This window comes from Protopterus annectens, chromosome 2.part2 (genome assembly GCF_019279795.1).
Source record: "Protopterus annectens isolate FY-2018-M chromosome 2.part2, PAN1.0, whole genome shotgun sequence".
Lineage (NCBI taxonomy): Eukaryota > Metazoa > Chordata > Ceratodontiformes > Protopteridae > Protopterus > Protopterus annectens.
The window spans coordinates 405,071,311-405,091,798 of record NC_056730.1 but is presented as its reverse complement, the minus strand read 5'-3'; the positions used below and the strand labels follow the sequence as shown (position 1 = coordinate 405,091,798).

The 20,488-nt window shown below is 40.2% G+C and overlaps 1 protein-coding gene across 1 annotated transcript in view; it reads right to left on the bottom strand.

The window, feature by feature from the left end:
- Window positions 1-20,488, bottom strand: part of DHX29 (DExH-box helicase 29) — a 1,644,099-nt gene that overhangs the window by 1,575,119 nt on the left and 48,492 nt on the right. The window contains exon 3 of the mRNA XM_044064425.1: window positions 3,914-4,027. Within this exon, the coding sequence (XP_043920360.1) occupies window positions 3,914-4,027 (114 nt within the window). The remainder of the gene's footprint in view (window positions 1-3,913; window positions 4,028-20,488) is intronic.

Below are 20,488 nucleotides of genomic sequence, written 5' to 3'. Positions count from 1 at the left end.
GCAGTTTACATACCTATCCTCAATTTTTCCTTTCCAGTTACTCATACATCTCTCACCTAACAATGATTTATTTTACCCAATACCTTATCTTTCTTCTCAAGACTCTAGATGTCCTACTTACTCATGATTTTACATACTGGCAGGTCATCCGTGGAACATCATGAAGGATACTGATGCAGCCAGTGCTCTCCCCAGTAACTCATTTATAGGTTTCATAGGTTCATAGGTTCATACTAGGCTATCTGCCCTAGGGCATTTATAAGCCTAGCCAGAGTGTGTGTGGCTTTCACCACCCCTTAGGATGAGAATACTATACCCATTAGTTTGCTGTGCCTCTGTCCAGCAGTGATACAGAGATGATCCCGGGGTAAACCTACGATCTCCCATCCACTCATCAAGATTTCTCTTGAACAGAGTCAGTGAGGGGCTCTGCCTCACATGGACTGGGATTCTGTTCCACAGTGTAGGGAGTCTCTGGGTGATGAATCTGTCCCTCCAGCACGTCCTATTTATATCCGTGTTGAGGTTTAAGTCTCATGCTCTCGTGGCTCTGGTGGATTTGGATTTTTTGAGGTGGAGCATGTCCATTAATTCCGGGTTGGACATGGCCTTGTATGTCAGGCACAGATCACCTCTGAGCAGACGGTATGCGACTGAATAGAGCTAGAGTTTCTTCAGTCGGGCATCGTATGACATATGTTTGAGCCCCTTTATCCTTTTGGTGAGGAACTTTTGGGGTCTTTCCAACTGCTGCAGGTGTCAGGTAAGGTACATTCCGAATGGGGCGTTGTACTCAATCATTGGTCTGATAAGTGAAGAGTACAGGGGTACAATGACCCCTCCTGATCTGGATGTGAATCCCTTCATGATCAGGTGGGCAATGTAGACGGTCTTCCTAACCACTTTGGCAATGTGAGTGTCAAAAGAGAGGTTACTGTCAACTTGGGTCCCCATAATCCCAAAACTTGCGCAGTTCTTAAAAACGTACTTATTTACACAAACTTTTGTCTGATACAAATATTGGAGACTCACATCTCACATGCAGTCAGTATTTCAGGCTGGCTTTTCCACAACTTCAAATAACTTTCACCAGGGACACACACATTGTTATATCCAAAAGGAAAGAGCATATACATCCATGACTTTAGATGCCTGTCAATTAATACGTATAGTCCTAACAGCCTGTTTCACTATGCAAGGGCATTATCCTCTCCTCACACAGTATGACCAAAAATATACCTTCCAAACTCTTCCTTGTCAATATCCTTTAAATCACTACAGTGCCCACAAAATTTCCATTAGGACTACATTGTGACAGATGCTTACAATTTCCCCAGTTTCCCCACCAAAAGTTTTTTCCACCACCCCCTAGGCTTCCCCATTCCAAATATTATCATATTTTAACAGACATCAGGATGTGGTCCATAATATCATCTGGAAACTACTGCAGCATGTAATAAAGTAGGGCCAGCATAAAAAAAAAAAAAACACTTTTACTCTACAGGTTAGTTTTAGTCCTACCATTTTCCATCTCTTGAAGTCGGAGTTCAGCATCTTTTAATTCCTTGTATGCTTTGTTGATTATTTCTTGCATTGATGTACCCATACAATACTCTTCGATATTTAATACGGGGAAGCTTTCCCTAGTAACTCATACTCTTATCCAGATTTTTATACTGGTAGAAGTTTATATCCATCACTCCAGTTTTAGTTTTATTAATATTGGTTCGTAAAAAAAGCAGCCAGCTTCCCCAGGTTTGAAAAGAGAATGTCATATTCTGAACCTGTCAAGTATATCAGTACATCATCAGCAAATAAAAAGACATCTGTACTTCTTTGGCCTCTAACTTGCATCTTCTTATAGTGGATTTTCTTTAGTGGCCAGTAGTTCTAAATAAAACTGTTAACAAGGGACACCACTGATGGTCCTCCATTTGGTGATTTCAGAAGGAGTGAGAGGGCCTTTGCATCTTCACACAAAAGCTACTGAATTAGAGCATATTGTCATAAACCCAAAAACAAGTAAAACCCTCATCAGTATTATTCCACTCTGCTGAATGTCTTGTTTACATCCAAACTTGCTATTACTAACACATTATTCTTTTGTACAACCTTCTTTAACAGACATGTTTTCAATATATTTTTCAAATGTCTGACACTTCACCTCCTCTAAAACAACCTCATACCAAACAAGCTCAACTAACTTTGGCAAATATTTAGTAGCCATGGTAGCTGTGTGGCAGCATAATTTACACCACCTCTCCCTACACTTCTGACTGATCTTCTTGCAAACTTTCTTTGCAACTTTCTTGCATACTATCTCTTTGCACATTCTAACTAACTGTGACAATCAACAGGTAATTTTTCTACCGGTTCTACACCATGCTGTCATTCATTCTTTCCTCAATTACCTGCTTAACCCAATTCAGGTCTGCAGGTGATAAGCCGCGGTGGTACAGCGGTAGCATTGTCACCTCACAGCAAGAGGCTCTACTGTTCAATTCTCGGCTGGAGCGCCTTCTGTGTGGAGTCTGCATGTCCTCCTCGGGTTCGAGTGGCATTTGAAAGATATGTGTGAATGGGTGTGCATTCGTTGAAGGTTGGGCATCGGGCTGGCACCTTGGCACCGTAAAAATCTACTGCTAATCATTAGCGGACCGGAGTTCCACTGTGGCGACTCTTAACCGGGAAAAGCAGGAAGAAGAAGAAAGGAGCTGGAGTCTATCCTGCCAAACTATGGAAGCAATTCTCAGCATTACATTTGGTTTAGTTTTTTTTTAAGTGTATATACTTAGCAAAATGGTCTCTCGTTCCTTATCTCCTACATGCTTAATTTGATATTTCTTCCAAGCATCTTAAAACATCTTCACCTTTCAGTCTCGAATGCAACTCTAGACAGTTCCAAGACTTCTCTGAGCTCTTTTAACTGACAAAACAATTTCACTGTGCATATATCAACCACTTTAATGTTAAACCTGCTTCTTTCAAATTTGTCTCTTATAGGATAATTAATTCCATCTCAAACTAATTCTTTCTATTTATTTTGAGTCTTCAGAAACTAAGACATATGGCCTGAACCACATGAATTTTGAGGTTTCCGAAATTAGATGAACTAATATAAACCCATATAAATAATATTAAATATAGATCTATAGCTATCTGTAGATGTGCATCTATCCACATATATTTTACACACACATATATTTAATGTGTGTATGTACATACATTTATATATATATATATATATATATATATATATATATATATATATATATACACACATATACACACACACACACACACACACACACACACACACACACACACACACACACACACACACACACACTTTATACATGTACATACACACACATCACAGACAGACACAGACATTATAACAAATGTGGAAAAGGAGAGTTCAACTGCCATTACAGGACACAGACAATCTTAACTTCAATGACATGAGCACTAATCAGCTATATGGCAATGGCAACAAACACTAGGGCACTAAATTGTGCACCACATTATGAATTATCCTAATGCTTAATGCTGTGTGCCATCTCTTGTTTCTTCGGAGTGCTTTCATATATACTTTGTACTGTTGTTTTACTGTACATCTGTAAATGTGCTCCACTCTTTTATAGTAAATGTCTGTGTTTTATTGTGTGAATATACGAGATAGAAATTTGTATGTATAATATGTCAGCAAGTTATGAGAAATCAAATAAATAAAGCTGAATTGGAAAACGAAAAAATACCAATTACTTAAAGCACTACAGCAATCAAACCTGGAATAGTAGCGCCATCCATCCAAAATCCCACCCACCAAAGACCTGCTCCTTTCTGGGTACTTCATAGCCAACTAATGAAAAAACAAAATAATGAACTATAGACCTTTAAAAAATGTATCTACCTGAAGTTTCTTGGCAGTAAGTCTTCCTGAAACTGTCCCCATACCTCCATGTTGCTGTTTGTAACAATTAATCAGGTTTATAATCTGCTGTTCCAATTTACTTTCAATCAGCACCTACAGAAAAACAAACAAAAAAAAAACATTATTTATACAAAAAACAAAGTTTTTTCCATCTGGCAATTTAACTCACTCTTACAGAATCGACTGTTGGTGCAAACAAGTTCTCTTAATCAATGCAATAACTAAAAAAGTGCAGATCGCCTCTTCATTGGAACAGGCTTACTATTCACATTAAGTAGAGCCCTTCCCTTGCACTCTTTAAAATGCAGTTTGGATCAATGGATGGGGAATTGCACATTTATACTTGGGGTAATGCCTATACCCCTTACAGACAGGGGCAATCTACAAGATACTCAAAGCACAGGCATTCTCTTGCCACTAGGGGACATACATTGGGTAAAATCTGATTATACTGGCTAGGCTTGTAAGGGCTCTTAAACTGTTAGACTAGCAATCTCCTATGAACCTACATCATGTAACAAAGAGGTTTCCTGTCCATAATTCTGACATCTTTCATGCATATATGGGTTAAAAGAAATGAGTTAAACCTGCATATTCTCTAAATTATCTTCCACACGAGAAGTACTGAAGTTTATTATTTATTCAAAATTTGTTTACCAGGATGGTTCAACTGGACAGTTGGTGTCCGTTTTCAGTCGAGCCCTGGGGGGGGGGGGGGCCTCAGAAACAAATTACAGATTATAAACAATATATATAGCAATAACACAGGCTACAAATATAAAAGGTTAATACAGAGGAATTACATACAAGAACAAGTGTACTACTCTACAGTCCAGTAGTACTGTAGTATACTATAAGCATGCAAACAATATTTACAAAATGTAAAAAGAAAGAGGGTTAAATACAGTAGAACGTTTGAGTGGACTCGCCATAAGCAGAATGACCATTCCATAAACAGAGGATTAGGCAAATTCAGCTTCATCCAACTGGAGTACTGCTGCTTGCCTCTGCCAAGTACAAGTTTGCACTGACATACTTTTCAAAAATCAGCCATGGAAACCAGTCTAGCAAGAGTCAATGTTTCGCCTACCTGTTCATTACATCAATACCAGTAACTATGATTTACAAATGAATATCAATATTAACTTCATTTTTGTCTGGAATATTTTTTTCTTCCTGCATTACTATGAACTCCCTCAGACCAAAGATGAAAAGCCATTCAAACTAAAGGGTGGCACAGTGGTGCAGCGGTTAACGTTGTCACCCCACAGCAAGAGGTTCTCCGGTTCGATTCTTGGCTGGGGTGCCTTCTGTGTGGAGTTTGCATGGGTTTCCTCCCACATTCCAAAGACATGCATCTGGAGCATTTCTCCCCGGGCATCTGCTGAAAACAGGCTCTGTGGAACCTAGTCGGACTTTCCCGGTCAACAAACGATAAATAAAAAAATAAAACTAAACCAACTTGTCCATTTTCACAACTAATCTAGTTGTAAATGTTACAGAACTTTCCATAACTCTAATTTCAAGGCTGGGACTTCCAAAATAGCATAAAACTCGGTAACACGTTGATTACAGCTGTCACAGTGTAAAAATGAAAAAACTGTTAAAAAGCAAGTAAAGATTTTCCCTTTGGACAAAATTCAATTACTGAATGGCATTTACACCACCGCCAGCAAAGAAGAAATTTTTAAAAAGTAAGAAAAATCAACGACAAAAAGTTAGAAAAATCTCTGTCTGGGAAGAACTTTGTAGCTGTTCAGCAAAAAGCAGTTTAATGTTTCATCTTTAGTATACGAGATGGTGCCCAGTAACTTAAAGGCCAAAATAAATCAACGCACTCAGAGATGTTTAAAAACAAGTGAGACACTGGTGGAACATACAAGTCAAATGAAAAAAAGGCAGAGACATTTTTGATATGCCAGCGAAACTACAAAGAGTAGACTATAAATAAGCAACAGGACTGGTGTTTCAAAGCAGGGTTTGTTAGTTGAGAGGACACTGCCTGCATGCCCCAAATCAGTCCATAAGAAAGAGACAAAACCTACATTAATAAAGGCACAAACATACCAGTAGAAAAAGCTGCTCCTGGCAAAACGGTGGAAGAAGAGAAAAGCGTTAAAAAACTAGGTACACCAAAGCATTTGTGGAAAAAGAAAGATTATTCAGTGCACACCACACAGACGAGAAGCAAGCTTATCCTGACAATCAAAGGATGTCAAGAGGCAAGTGTGAATTTAAGATGCCATCAGAATATTTATTTTCTCTGGAGGACCAAAAATACGTTTGGATGCAAAACAGGCTGTATAGAAAATAAATAAAAAAAAAAGTTTAGCCAACAAGGAACACTGCTACCCAATCTTATGGCAATAAGAAAGCCTTAAGAGAGACTTTGCCAGTGAAACATTTTTTTATTGTCCAAAAGAAAATGCTTGAAACAATAACAAAGGCCAGAATGTGACTAGAACAATCAAGAGTACCTTGGTCTTGATTAACAGACCTGTGTCTGCAAACTGGAATAACCAGAAGACTAGCAACAAAGTGAAATTACTGAAAAAAATGTGAAAATGTAAAACATTAATCACACTGTATGCAGTTTGGACATATGAAGAGTGATTCTGCAAGAAGTGATGGATATAAAAGATTGAAAATGTAACTATGATAAACGGATGAAAAACAGCAAGCATAAACTCCACTTTATAACAATTTCTAGAAGGACAATGAATGGACTACAGAAGTGTCTGTAAATTTAATTTTATTTATTTATTTATTTAACATTAATTGACTGGGTATGTCCGTCTGGGCATGTGCCCTTTTCCAGCAGAGGCCCAGGGAGAAACGCTCCAGAGTTAACATAAAACGGCAATTAATAAGTAATACAATAGGTAGATATCAGAGTAACAAACAGTACAAGTTAAACATTTGCAAAACCAAACTCAAATAGTGCAACAGTTGACAAGTAATAAAGCATAAAACAAAAAGACTTCCTAGTACAAATAGAACAAGGGAAGATATTCTAAATACAGATGATTAAGTCAGTACACAGTATCAATGATGTAGAAAATATTTCAGAGGAAGTACAGAGGCCAATTATAGATAGAGAAGAAGATATTAGTGAGGAAGAGAATTCAAATAAGATGAAGGTATAATGGAGAATGGGTTAGAGCAGGGTGAACAAGCAGGAGAGTTTGGAATTAGCTAATGGAGAGTATTACTTAAGAGAGACAGAAAGGTTAGGGAGGAAAAGGAAAAATAAGATGAGTGGGCAGGAGTAGGAGGAGTGAGGCAGTGAGTAGTAGAAATGCTATTATAATACAAAGAAGGTTAGGAGGAGGTTGAATGTTAGTAGAGAAGGAAGGAAGTGGAGAGGAAAGTGAAGGAGGGGAAGAAAAACAGGTGTAAAAGGAGGAAAGGTGGAATTGGGGAAGGAGGGGATATTTAGGTGGGGTGGTTTCATTGACATTTCCTTGAGCTAAGTAGGTATTGTCAGAGAGCTGTTTTAAAAACTTGAGCATGGGTGATATTTCTAAGAGCCAAAGGAACCTTATTCTATGAGAAAGCTGGAAGGTAGCAGTACAGGTTTTGTCCATAAGATTTTTTTGGCTTGTGAATCTGTATTGATCAGCACTTCTAAGGGGGTGAAGTAGATTATACAGAGACACAAGAGAAGATAGACTGGGGCAAGAAGAGGGCTTATTAAGGATGGTGTGAATTATAAGAAGTTGAGAGTAGCAGAGTTGGTTAGGAAATTCTAACCAGCTAAGATTCTGCAGAGCAAGGCAGTGATGAGATTTAGGTAGCATCTTAGCAGCAAATCTATCAACTTTGTTATATGTACTTTCTAATTTAAGTAGGAGAGGAGTGTAAGTTAGTTAGGACTTGAGAGCAATATAGGAGGTTGGGAAGCAAATAGGCCAAGGCAAGTGAGATTCTAGAGTTAGGAGTGAGGAACTTTTTATTTCTATAAAGCAGGCCAAGCTTTTGGTGGTTTTCTTTATACAGTACTGTACATGGTAGGTAAATGTAACTTGGTCATCAATGATTACACCAAGCAGCTTAGTGTGGGGTTCAGTTGAGATGATGGTGTTGTTAAGAGAAGTGATGGTGAAAGGATTTTGAATCATGTAGAGTTTTGGGTAGGCATAGAAGGAGTTTAGTCTTTTTAGGGTTAAGGATGAGTTGGTTGTTAGAAAGCCAAAACTCGGTGAGGTTAAAGGAGGTTTGAGGGAGGGAAAGCAGATCAGAAAGATTGTCAGTGGTAATGATGGTGGAGTCATCTGCATATTTTATAATGGGAAGACTGACAGAATTTTTTTTGTGTGTGTTTTTTTCTTTACTTACCAATACTGGTATAGAGGCTCCTTGATGTAAACCACATGTTAATTTGTAAAGTAGTTCTGTATAGTATGCAGTTAGATGTATAATAAATGCAACATGGAGGATTATCAGGGGGTATTATACACATTAGTGATGTTAAAGAAACAAAGTAAAGTACTCTTAGCCACATGTCCAGACCTTACTCTGTAAAAATATAATAAATGCTAGAAAGAAGACAGCTAAAATTACTATAACGATATGATCTTTGGTAGCTGGGGCTAGATTAAAATTAGTACTGAGCATATTATATATAAAATTAAAATATACTTTCCCCTGTTTTCATACAATTTGTTTCAGTGGAAACAAAGGTATTTGTACTGCTACCCTTAACTTTAGAATAAGTAATATCTGTGGGAGCAACCATCAGTTTGGGGGAATGGCTCCTCTTTGGAGAGAAAGACTTCTTTTTGGAAACTGTTCATAATTTTGTGAGTCTGCTAGGAGTTAAAATGGTTGCATTTTGTATTTTGCAATGTAATTATTTTTTGTTTCTTAAGGATTTTTACTAAGCTGAGAAGTTTGGGAAAAAGTGATATGGCTTCAAACACAGGTGAGAAGTAACCACAAAGTCAGCCTGCTAGTATTTAGTATGTGCATGTAAGCTGCAAGACAGAAACATATTCAAAAGAAAAGTCATGAATAATATGCAAGGTTAATAGCTTTTTATTATTAGAATGGCTACTTTGTCAATATTTACATGGAATGTAAAGGTCTTACATGTACAGACAAAAAGCAAAAAGCACTGAATTATAAACAAGTGAACAGTGTAGACAGCAGAGTTACAGGATATACTTTTACAAAGAAATGAGCATAAATCTTTGACAAAAAGGATTTCAGCATATACACACACACACACACAGCAGAACATCAGGTAAAGGGAAAAGAGGAGAAATACTAATTATAAGAGGGCCCCAACTATGACAGAAATAATGAGAAAAGGTCTATAATGGCAGATATGTTGTAAGAACGAGTTACTGGCAGGGAAGGAAGATTTCACTGGCATGCATTTATATTCTACCTAGCACTATTGTTATGGAACTCAGAATTTTAGGAGAAACAAGCAGCACTCAGTAGGAAATATATACGGTTAAAGACTGGAACCTATATCAGGAACTCTAGCAAGATGTATGCATTATTTCTCAAGTTGCAATAAATGGGCTAGTCTGGAAAGAAATTATGTTTCACAGAAGCATACATAGTTAACTTAAAAAAAAAAAAAAAAAGAGACCCACCCAATAACTATATCAGGTCACGCACAAATACAAACTAAGATAAAACTACAGGGTAGTAATGTAAAAAAATGAAACATTGGCACTTTCCTATATATTGAGATAAATTTAAAGCAATTGATAAATAGTGCCTTCCAACAAAAGGGATAGGCAGTGAGTAGGAAAAATAGAAATGGAGTTTAAAAGCAAGACAGAAATAAAAGACATGGAAAAGTAACAGGAAACAATTTAGAGGGCCTGACAAAGATTGTTTTTCAGAAAAGGGAGAACTTCACAGAATGGCAGTAACTGCTGAGTGCTAAAGGAAAAATAAGATTATTTGGACAATATTTGTGAGTTTAGAGAGGGTGCTGTTGAGCAACTATTGTTTTGATAACTACTCTGGACAGCTACTACTTTTGGCATAACTTATGCAACAGAAAGTAGTAAGAGGTGTAGCAAAACTCAGACAGAGTATGACAACAGAAACAGACAACCTGTAGAGGCATTAGATGTATATATTTTTTATAATTTATGGGGAAACAAGGAAAGGCACAAATGCTTCTGTATATTAGCTGCACAAGGTCTCCAAATGTTTCATCATCAGGAGGAAAAAGCACAGCTGTGTGAGAACCAACCATAACTGTAGATGTCTGACTGGCACATCTTCCCAAAGACAACAGTCTGATCAGCATATCAAAGCCTACACGCTGTCCTTGCACCATACATCTAATGCATGACCCAAGCCCAGAGGCAAAAAGGTACATAAAGGACATACAAGGAAGCACTACCTCTGAACTTGTTTTCCTAGACTAAAACTGAAGCAGGAGAGTTAACTATTTACATATGTATATGTCCTCCAAATGAAAAGGAAGAAAGAAGAAAGAGAGGTCCATCTCTGCCAGAAATGAAAAATAAGCCTATAGCGGGAAGGAGGGGTGGGATGTGATTAACAGTGATCAGTAGGACATCTACTGTTATTGTAGGTTCTTACACAACTGCAATATGTCCATCAAAGATCAATGCTGCAGTATTACTAACTGACGAGAGAATACTAAAGCTGATCAGAAGGAAGGGAGGAGAAAGAAGCAGCAAAGCCATGACAGAGCTGGGAAGCAGTTTCCCATGAAAACAGTAACAAAAGGAAATTGCTTTGGAAATCCAGGAAGAAATGGTTTGCCTAGAGAGACTGGCAACCCCAATTACTTTTCTTGAAAGGGAACAGATCTAGTCTGATTTTCTAATGCCCTTAGTGCTGTCCAGGTAAAATCTAAGCTATCTACTGCTCATCCAATGAATGAAGAAGAACTATTTTCCCTCTGGTATGAGAAGGGAAGGAGAAAAGATTGATACATTGGCATGAAAGGAGGGATCAGTCCAGAGGGTAACCCTATCCTTATGAAAAACGAGGAAGGGTGGAATTGCAATCAAAGCTTTCAGCTTGAACTTTCTCTTAGCAGAGGGAAAGACAACTAACAAAACAGTTTCCCATGTACAAAAGTTTAAGGAAAAATTGGCAGCCAGCTTAAAGGGCACTAGGGTCAGTTTTTCCAGAACATGGGTCAGGTCCCAAAGAGGAAGAATAGATATTCTTGGTGGCCTAATTTGTAAGATGCCTTTCAAATATTGTTTGGCTTCAAAACTTGCAGAAAGGGGTGGATCCATAGACAAAAAAAAGATGAGTGACAAATGAGCTTTCACAGAAGAATATGCCAGAACCAGATTTCAGCAACCTAACACAAATAAGAGTGAACAGTAGGGATTCCCATTAGAAAAGGGTCCTGGTTCTTTTTTTTGCACCACAAGGAAATCCCTTACATTTTGCAACACAAGATTTTCTAGTAGTTGGGATTTCTGGCCTCTGTAAAACCTGGAGCACAACCTCAGAAAACTAGCATCTTAAAGAAACTTCATCACCCAGACAGTTAACTGTGAATCTGCAGATGAAGGTGAATAACAACGATATTACTCTGTGTGAGCAAGTTCATCTTGCGAGGTAAATTGAGACAACTGCCACTGGCCAAATGAAAAAGAAGGGGGGGGGCTAATGTTTTTTGGGTCAAAAGGAAGTCGCCAACAAGTTTTATGGGTGGTTATTCATAACTTTGTGATGGACACTTGGCAGCAAAGGTAGGTAATGGAAAGCAAAGAGGAACCTCTCCTTTCAAAAAATGGATACAGTGTTCATTTTCTAGAACAGAACTGGTTTAGCTGTCTGTTGTGCAGGCAAACAGATCCATCTGTGGAATATCTCACCAATGGTTAATGTCCAGGAAGATATCCCCGTTCAGTATAGACATGGGAGGTTCTACTCAATGTGTCTGTCACTGTATTCCTTTCTGAGGGACTGTAGACTACCTGAAGTGTAAGACTGTGTTGAATAGTAATCTCCCATGCCATCAAGGTCAGCCTGCAAAGATGGCAATACTTGGTAACCCCTTGCTTTTGTACCAAAACTGTGGTATTGTCTGTGGGTACACTAAGGGGGCCTGGAGTCCATGGATGATTCAAGGACTAAAGGATCAGAATAACAGCCTCTATGTCCTCGATGTTTAAAGGATCCTTTTCCCTGGTAGACTAAACCCGCTGGATCTAGGTGTTGCTAGAACAGGTTGGAAGCATCCATGTAAACTTCCTGGCAAGGGTGAGGAACCAGAAAGGTATTCCCAGATGGAAGGAATTGTAGCCGATTCAGCAAAGTACATTATAGGTTCATGGTCATTACTCGGCTAATGATAAAAAAGCTACAAGCCTAGCCAGTTTTACTCAATTCTCTATCCCTAGGGAAAAATAACAAGGATCAGCAACAGTGATTTTGACAATTTTGCAGACTGCCTCTGCATAAGGAACATGGGTGCCACCACAGAAGTGATTTTGTGATTTCCCATCCAATGGTCCAGATTGCAGTTGAAATGGTCAAGGAAGGGATCTACTTCAAGTGAATAAGATGCCTATTCCACAGGAGGGCAATCTCTGGGACATAACTCTCTCTCTCTCTCCAGCATGATCTGTCAGATATCAGGTTAAGATCCTTGGAGTGGGTAACTCTCGTGCAGTTAGTTTTGTGAATATTCAACATTTTCATCTGAGGTAGGTCAGACACTGCCTTGTAGGTCATTCATAGTTTGGGAGGGTGGCCTAATGGTTAAGGTGTTTGCCTTGCAAACACAAGGTGCAGGGTTTGAGTCTCACAAGGGGCAATTGGCTAGGCTTAAAATGGCTCACAAGGGCAGTTAGCTTAGTACTAATCTATGAACCTATGAACCTATAGATCAAACTTCAGCAAAATTGGTAGGAAACTGAATACAGTGATTGAGCTTTGAATCAGTCTGCATGCGACATGTTGGTTATACCCTGTATTTTTTGTAAGAAACTTCTGAGGATGCTCCACCTATTACAGGTATCTGGTGAGATACATGCCAAAGGGTGCATTGTACTCAATTATTGGTCTGATGAGGGCTAAGTACAGCAGTACTATGACATCCTTAGATCTAGAAGCCATGCCCTTACCTATAAGTTACATAGAAGAATCTCCTCCCCACAGTGAACACATGGTGGTCAAAAGTTCAGATTACTATCCATCCGAGTACCCAGATCTCTCACCACTGGGTCCACTCTTAGGAGGGTTGCTTTCAATGTTGTAATTTGCAGGGCTATTTTAATTCCCAAAAGGTATTATGCATTTATTCACATTTAGTTTGAGGCCATGGCTCTGACGCCAATCATTAGTCTGCGTCAGTCCTTTCTGTAGGATATCAGCATCATTTGGAGAGTCCATGACTGCCCTCTATTTACAGTCATCAGCAAATTTGGTCAGGCAATGGCCATCAACATTTGCCTTGATATCTGAGAAGCATATCCCTAACAGGAGGGAGCCCAGCACTGACCCTGTGGTACTCCATTTTTGATGGACCTCTTGCTGGATGTGGATTCTCCCACTCTAACATGTGTCCTATCCATGAGTCAACTGGGTATCCATCTGGGCACAAAGGTTTATGCCCAATTTTGTGAGTTTATCTGTAATACCCAAGTGGGGTATTGTGCCAAATGCCTTGGCCAGGTCAAGGAAGGCAGTAGGCACCAACTTACTCTCATCCATGGCCTTGATGACCTTCTCAAAGAAGTCCACCAGGTTTACCAGGGCATGACCTGCTCTTGACAAAGCCATACTAGGTTAGGTCTGGAGTCAGGAGATATCCTCTGTCATTGTTAATCAGGTCCAAGATTATCCTTTCTATAGCCTTGCATATGAGGCTAGTCAGACATATGTGTTGGTAGTTTCCTGGATCTGTTGATGGTCTCCCCCCTTGTGCATAGGGATAACTTTTGCTGTACTCCACTCTAATGGGACAAACCATGTTTGGAGACTGTGGTTAAATGGAGATCAGAGTGGCTCTGCTAGGTCATCGTTCAAGCTACTTGACTGGCACCCCAAAATTCCATCACAGTCATGACCAGTTCTTTTGTGATAACAGGCAAAGGAATGGTAGAGGGTATTTCATGGGGAGTGACCAGAGGTAATGAAGGGGTGAGATCTGAGCTGTATTTATCAGTCAGCATGTTTGCTATTTCTTCTGAATGAGTGTAGGTAATGTCATCTATAGCCAACTCAGCACACTGCAGAGAGTTCCCTTAAGGTTTTGGACAAAACTAGAAAAAAATGCTTTGTGGTTATCCTTTGCTTGGAAGACTACTTTGTAGTCTTGTATTTAGCTTTTGATGACTTGACTAGTTTCCCAATTTGACTGTTAAGACTAATAAGGGATTTTCCTCTCTGCTGTGCACCCTCCTACTTGCATCTAGACAAAAATTCTTCCTTCTGTAATACAATCTATTTATGCCAGGGATCCACAGTGAGTTGGCTTTTCCAACTAGACCAGAGTTTGGTTCAGTCAGGTACTGTCATTTCTATGCAGTTGTTTAAGTGGTTGCACAGGACATTTGTATATACTTCTGCAAAGGCATTCAGGTTTTCAGGATTAGGGGGGAGCTTCACTTACATTAATTAGGAGCGTAGGTAATTTTAATTTGCCATGAAAAAACTCTAAGGTTTTAGGGTTTGATGGGGTTCTACCATTACATTTCTTTCAGAGGAGACCAATTTATGATCCAATCTTACCAATGAGGGCATTACTCCGGGAGGGGGTGCAATGCTCCCCCATGTTTGTGAGTACTATGTCAAGGATATCTGAGATCCTAGTGAGAGTGAAAACCAGCTGTTCCAGAGCATTTGCATTGCCAAAGTCCATGAATCTCCAACCTGCATGTTTGTGGTCATGTATGTTTCCCAGTTTATGGAGGGCTACTTAAAAACGCCAAGGGGAAGTGTGTTGGGCTGAATAGTAACCGAGTCTAGTAACTATAGGTATATAGGGTGGTTTTTCATGATTCATTGTTGGGGTCCTGTAGCAAGTGATATGGTGGGAGATGTTCCCTATAGTCAGCTGGACATAGAGCAGCTCAGTAGAGACATCTTGCTTGTCCAGTCTTGCAGTGTGGTTGTTCATGTAAATGGAAAAACATCCTCCTTTCAGTTTTTCCTTTTCAGAGAGTTGTCTGAATGTGTGACAGGCATTTGTAGCCTTGTACTGCTGGGGTGTTTTCTGCAGCTTTGAACTACATCTCTAACTGCACAGATGTCAGCATCTTCCATGGTGACGACAGCAGTTTCTTGTTAAGACTCATAGTACCTTCAGCTTTGCACTAGAAGAATTTTTTTACATTGGAATGTCTGTTGGTTTGGCTCTACCTAAAAAAGGCACTATGGCTGTAGCTGCAGGTGCAGACCACCTCTGGCAAAGTAGAACAGTCTATCGATCATGTCCCAAGCTGACAAATACTGGATTCTCTTGGAATGACACCAGTAGCTAAGCCAATTATTGAAGTTAATCACTTTCCGTTTGTATTATGATATCATTCTTGGTTAGGGCAGGATGCTGCTCAATGCGAGGCTCACACCTGCCTGAGACATGTATTCAGACAGGACAATCGTGTCTCTTCATACAAGTCCAGGGTGGTACATCGCAGGTCATTCACAACATGGACTATGAGTCATACTAGTACTTGTGGCTGAGTGACCAGAGTTCCTGCATGATCTTATGAATCCTTGTTCCTGACAGGCAACTGACTGTAACCTTCTCTTTATCCAACCTGGTGAGGGGGGCATCCAAGTGTCTCACGATGGAGTCTCCCATGACCAAGATGTTTGAATATGTGGAATTTCACCTTTGGGGCTAGCTTGTGAAGACACTGTGATATGTATTTTTATGTGTAGTGGTTGGTGCTGACTTGGTTTTGTTTGCAAGTTGCTTCAGAGAGAGGAGCACAGGGTTGCCTCTGAGGTTTTGTTAAGTTACTTATGAGTAGCTGACACCAACATGTGAGTTTATGTGTCAAGACCTTATTGACCAAGGGAAATGATATGCATTATGCTAACAATGTGTTTGTCGTCAGTATGCAAGAGTTATTTCACAATTTTCATAGTGTAACTACAGCTCTCCCATACTGTGTTTGCTTGTTTCAGGATTAATTGATTGTTAGTATTCATGAGACAATTGCTATATTACCACAGGATGTTCATATTCACAAGGCTGGAAACACAGACAGCAGGAAAGTGCTTATCCGCATGTTTTTCACAATGGGTTTAACCAGGGAGAAGAGTGGGTAGATTTTACTGGACTGGACGACAGCACACAGACAAAGAATAGGTGCTATACTCTGTGTGAACTACAGCTACCCAACAAGGCAATATTGACTAGGGAAGGTTGCAGAGAGTTATTTTAAAGGAAATTTAAACATAAAAGCATTTGCATCTATAAAGTAAACTGTTAAATGCCTCTGGGCGGAGGGCAGCTTAGTGCAAACACTGGGATTATACAGAATCAGAAAAAACAAGTTTTACAAAAACAAGGCCCACAGATCAATCAGGAAAACACACAATAAGCTTTCAGCCAGCAGCCCTCAACTCTGATTTGCTACAGTACACATCTTCCACAAGAGTGCAGTCAGAAAACTCTCAATGTAAAATGCCGGTTTTAGAGCTGATGTGCAGGGAAACCACACAATTTAGATATTCCAGTCCTATAAAATTATTTCCTTCCTGATGCAGGGCAAGAGAGGAATCTGGAAGTTTAACGGGTGGCAGTACTGCAGCCAAACTGACTTGATGTACCCCATAACATCAGTATCTGCAGCCTAACATAAAGCACAAGAATGGCTGATGCCATAAACCAGAGGGCTCTCAATAACTCTCAGGCTGAGATCATCTGCAAAGGGAGAAGGTTCTGATAGAACTCAGTCAAGAACCAAATCATATCTGGAGGAAGGAAATCTGTCATTGCCAGGGTACCCATCCTGCACCCTAGGAAGATGAACTTTGGGACGGTGTCAAAACACTTACTTAGGTTCAACGTAAATCCTAGGTGGAAAACAATGGACATTGTGAAATAAGGGTTCTTCCAGAGACAGCTTTGAGAAGGAGCCTGGAGAAATACTTTTTTTTTTTTAAACACTTTTATTGAGTTACCAGTTGTAACAAAGGCAAACATACAAGTTGACAATTACAAACATTATACATCACGTATATTTTTTATACACTATATAATGAAAGCAGCATTACATAAATTATTCCGTTCTTGCCTTCTCAAACCTCATTCTTCCTACAAAATATTTTCCTGTATGTATTATTCCCACAATTTCCATTTTTTGTACGTAATTTACTTTGTTACAATGTTCACTACTTCAAGTGTATTTTTTAAGCAAGAAGCATCTTTATTAAATTATCTCTCAACATAAGCAATCACTTCTATATAAAAGAAAACAAACCACATTGACATATTTTTAATTTCAAACACTACACATCACCTATAATCTATCCAGTTACTGTCAGTCAAACATTACATAGTTCATTGAAATCCTACCTTTTTTTAAATCTCATTCCTCCTCCAAAACATTATTCTGCATGTATTGTTCCAACAATTCCCATTTTTTTCTATGCAATTTGCTCCTACTCCTTTCAAAAGATCCCATTTCTAGTAGTTTTATCTCTGTCACTATATTCATTGCTTTCAATACAGTTGGTTTAGACAGAGTTCCATTTTCTAGTAATTGCTTTTATGGCAGCCACCATAATTAGACTCAGCAAGGCCTTACTATTTCCAGGCAATTCTGATTCTGTATCATAAGCTCAAAAAATAAATTTCCTTAGTCACACCAATTTGCTCACCCAGTATTTCCGATAGAGTAGTCTGCAGAGAATTTTTAAAGTCTGCCAACTTATTACAATCCCAAAAAAGAAGTTATGTACTCACCATAGCGTGCCATCGGAGTAGGTAATCTTCATTTGTCAGCAACCTGTGGGTATCGGATCAGAGCCGGCAGCTTCAAACAGCTAAGATCAGAGCTCCAAGCTCCTCCCCTTACCCACAATCCCCTGCCATCCCTCTCTGACCTCAGATCGAGTTTGCTATAGTAAAACAGAATATTACGACAAAGGATAACCTGCAACTCCTAACCTGGTGTTATCCAGAGAAAAGGACAAGAAATCCTTCTAGGATGCACTATAGGTTAGGGGGATGGAGGGGGGGTTGGTTGCTGACAAATGAAGTTTACCTACTCAGATGGAACGTTATGGTGAGTACATAACTTCTTTATCTGAAGTAGTTAACTTCATATGTCCATCAACCTGTGGGACAGAGTCCCCAGCTACCCAATCTTGGGGGGGGTCCTCATGGAAGGATATTCCGGAGCACTGCAGAGCCGAAGGATGCTCTCCCTCTGGAAATTAGATCCAACTTGTAATGGTTAATGAAAGTATGGGATGAAGCCCAAGTGGCTGCTGAACAAATGTTGTCCAAGGAGACTCTGTAGCAAAAGGCAGCAGAAGTAGAAATCGATCAGGTAGAATGAGCATGGACTCTTTCAGGTTCAGGTCTATCAGAACTCTTGTATACAAGAAGTATACATTGGCAAATCCATCTGGACAATGTAACTTTTGATACTGGTTTGCCCAAAGAGAGTCTTGCAAAGGATACAAAGAGTTGCTCAGATTGCCTATGTTCAGCGGTCCTGTGCAAGTAGAATCTCAGTTGCCTATGTACGTCCAGAGAATGTAATTTGTATTCACCCTTGTTTTGATAATTTGGAAAGAAAACTGGTAAATTAATAGACTGATTAATATTGGGCTCAGAAGCAACTTTGGGTAGAAAGGAGGGATTGGTTCTGAGGGAAACTCTATCTTTATGGAAGACCAAGTACGGGGGGTTGGCGCAAAGGGCTTGATGATCCGAAACCCTTCTAGCCGAAGTGATAGCGATGAGAAAAGCCGTCTTCCAAGAAAGTATTTCAGATCCACCGAGGCTGCAGGTTCAAATGGAGGGGCGGTGAAGGATGACTGGAGAACAAGGGTTAAATCCCATGGAGGGACTGCGTCTTTCACTGGAGGCCTTAAGAGGAAGGTGCCTTTTAAGAAGGTCTTACATAATTTGGAAGATGCTAAGGAACAAAGATCACTTCCCATATGATAATGGGAAATCGCAGCTAACTGGACTTTGACCATGGAAGAGCTAGCACCTTGATCGAATAAGGTCGACAAAAATTCGAAAACCGCTGGTATGGGAGCTGTAAAGGGATCCAACTTTCTATGCTCCGCCCAGATAGTAAAGCATTTCCATTTGCTGTTATAAACCTTTCTCATAGAAGGTTTATGAGCGGCCACTAAAATAGCCTTAACAGGGGACGAGATACTGGGAGTCCTAACTATTACTGGAACTGGATCAGCCAAGCTGTGAGCTTGAGGATGTCCAGGTTTGGAGTTGGTAAACCCAGTGGGTGAGAGATCAGATCCAGGGTGGGATCTAGAATCCATGGAGGATTCACTAGATGAGACCATAGGCATGGGAACCATGTTTGACGAGGCCAGAATGGGGCTATGAGGATCACTCTGCTCCCCAACCGACGGGCTTTCTGCAAGAATTTTAGCATTAGGGGAAGAGGAGGATAAGCATAAAGTAGACCAGATGGCCAAACATGCACCAGAGCGTCTCTGGGGGATTCCCCTGGTGAGGGAATTAGAGCGAAGTAGTCGCTGCACTTTGCATTCGAAGGAGACGTGAAGAGATCGCAGCAAGGTTGACCCCACTTGAGTAAGATTTGCTTCCCTATTCTGGGGTTCAGAGACCACTCGTACGGTGAGAGGATGGTTTGACTCAGCCTGTCTGCCAAAATGTTCGACCGACCTGGAATGTGCGTCGCTATGAGAAAGAGGTTGGTGGAGATCACCCATTCCCAAACTCTCATGGCCTCTCGACAAAGTGGGTAGGATCTGGTTCCCCCCTGTTTGTTGATATACCAGACCACTGACATGTTGTCTGTCTGAATTGCAACTGTCCCTAAGGGAAAAAGGGCCTGGAGTGCTTGCAACGCCAAAAGCACCGCTCTCATCTCTAGGGCATCGATATGCAATAAAGTCTCTGAATGGGTCCACGTGCCTTGGACGGTTCTGCCCATACAGTGCCCCCCCACCCCAGGTGAGAAGCGTCCGTGGTCACCATGGTTAGAGGTGGGGACATAGAAAAGGGGCACCCTATCTGGAGGTCCGGTGACTGGAGCCACCAGAGCAGGGAATTCCTGCAAGCCCTGCTGAGGCAGATGGGTGAACTCAGTGGGTGTAGCAGGATAGACCATTGAAGCTGCAAGGTCCATTGTAGTACCCTCATATTCAAGCGCACTAAAGGTAGCAAATTGATTGTGGCCGCCATGGAACCAAGAGCCCTCAGAACCAATTCCACTGGAGGAGCCGAAGATTGTAAAAGGGCCAGTACGTGGAGCTTCAGGGTACGAATCCGGTCCGGAGTTAAGAAGACTTTCAATAGGTTTGTGTCTAATCTGGCTCCTATGAAGTCTAAGATCTGGGTTGGATGAAGGGAAGATTTGTTGAGGTGATTGTGATTCCCAGCCGGGAGGCCAGGTGGAG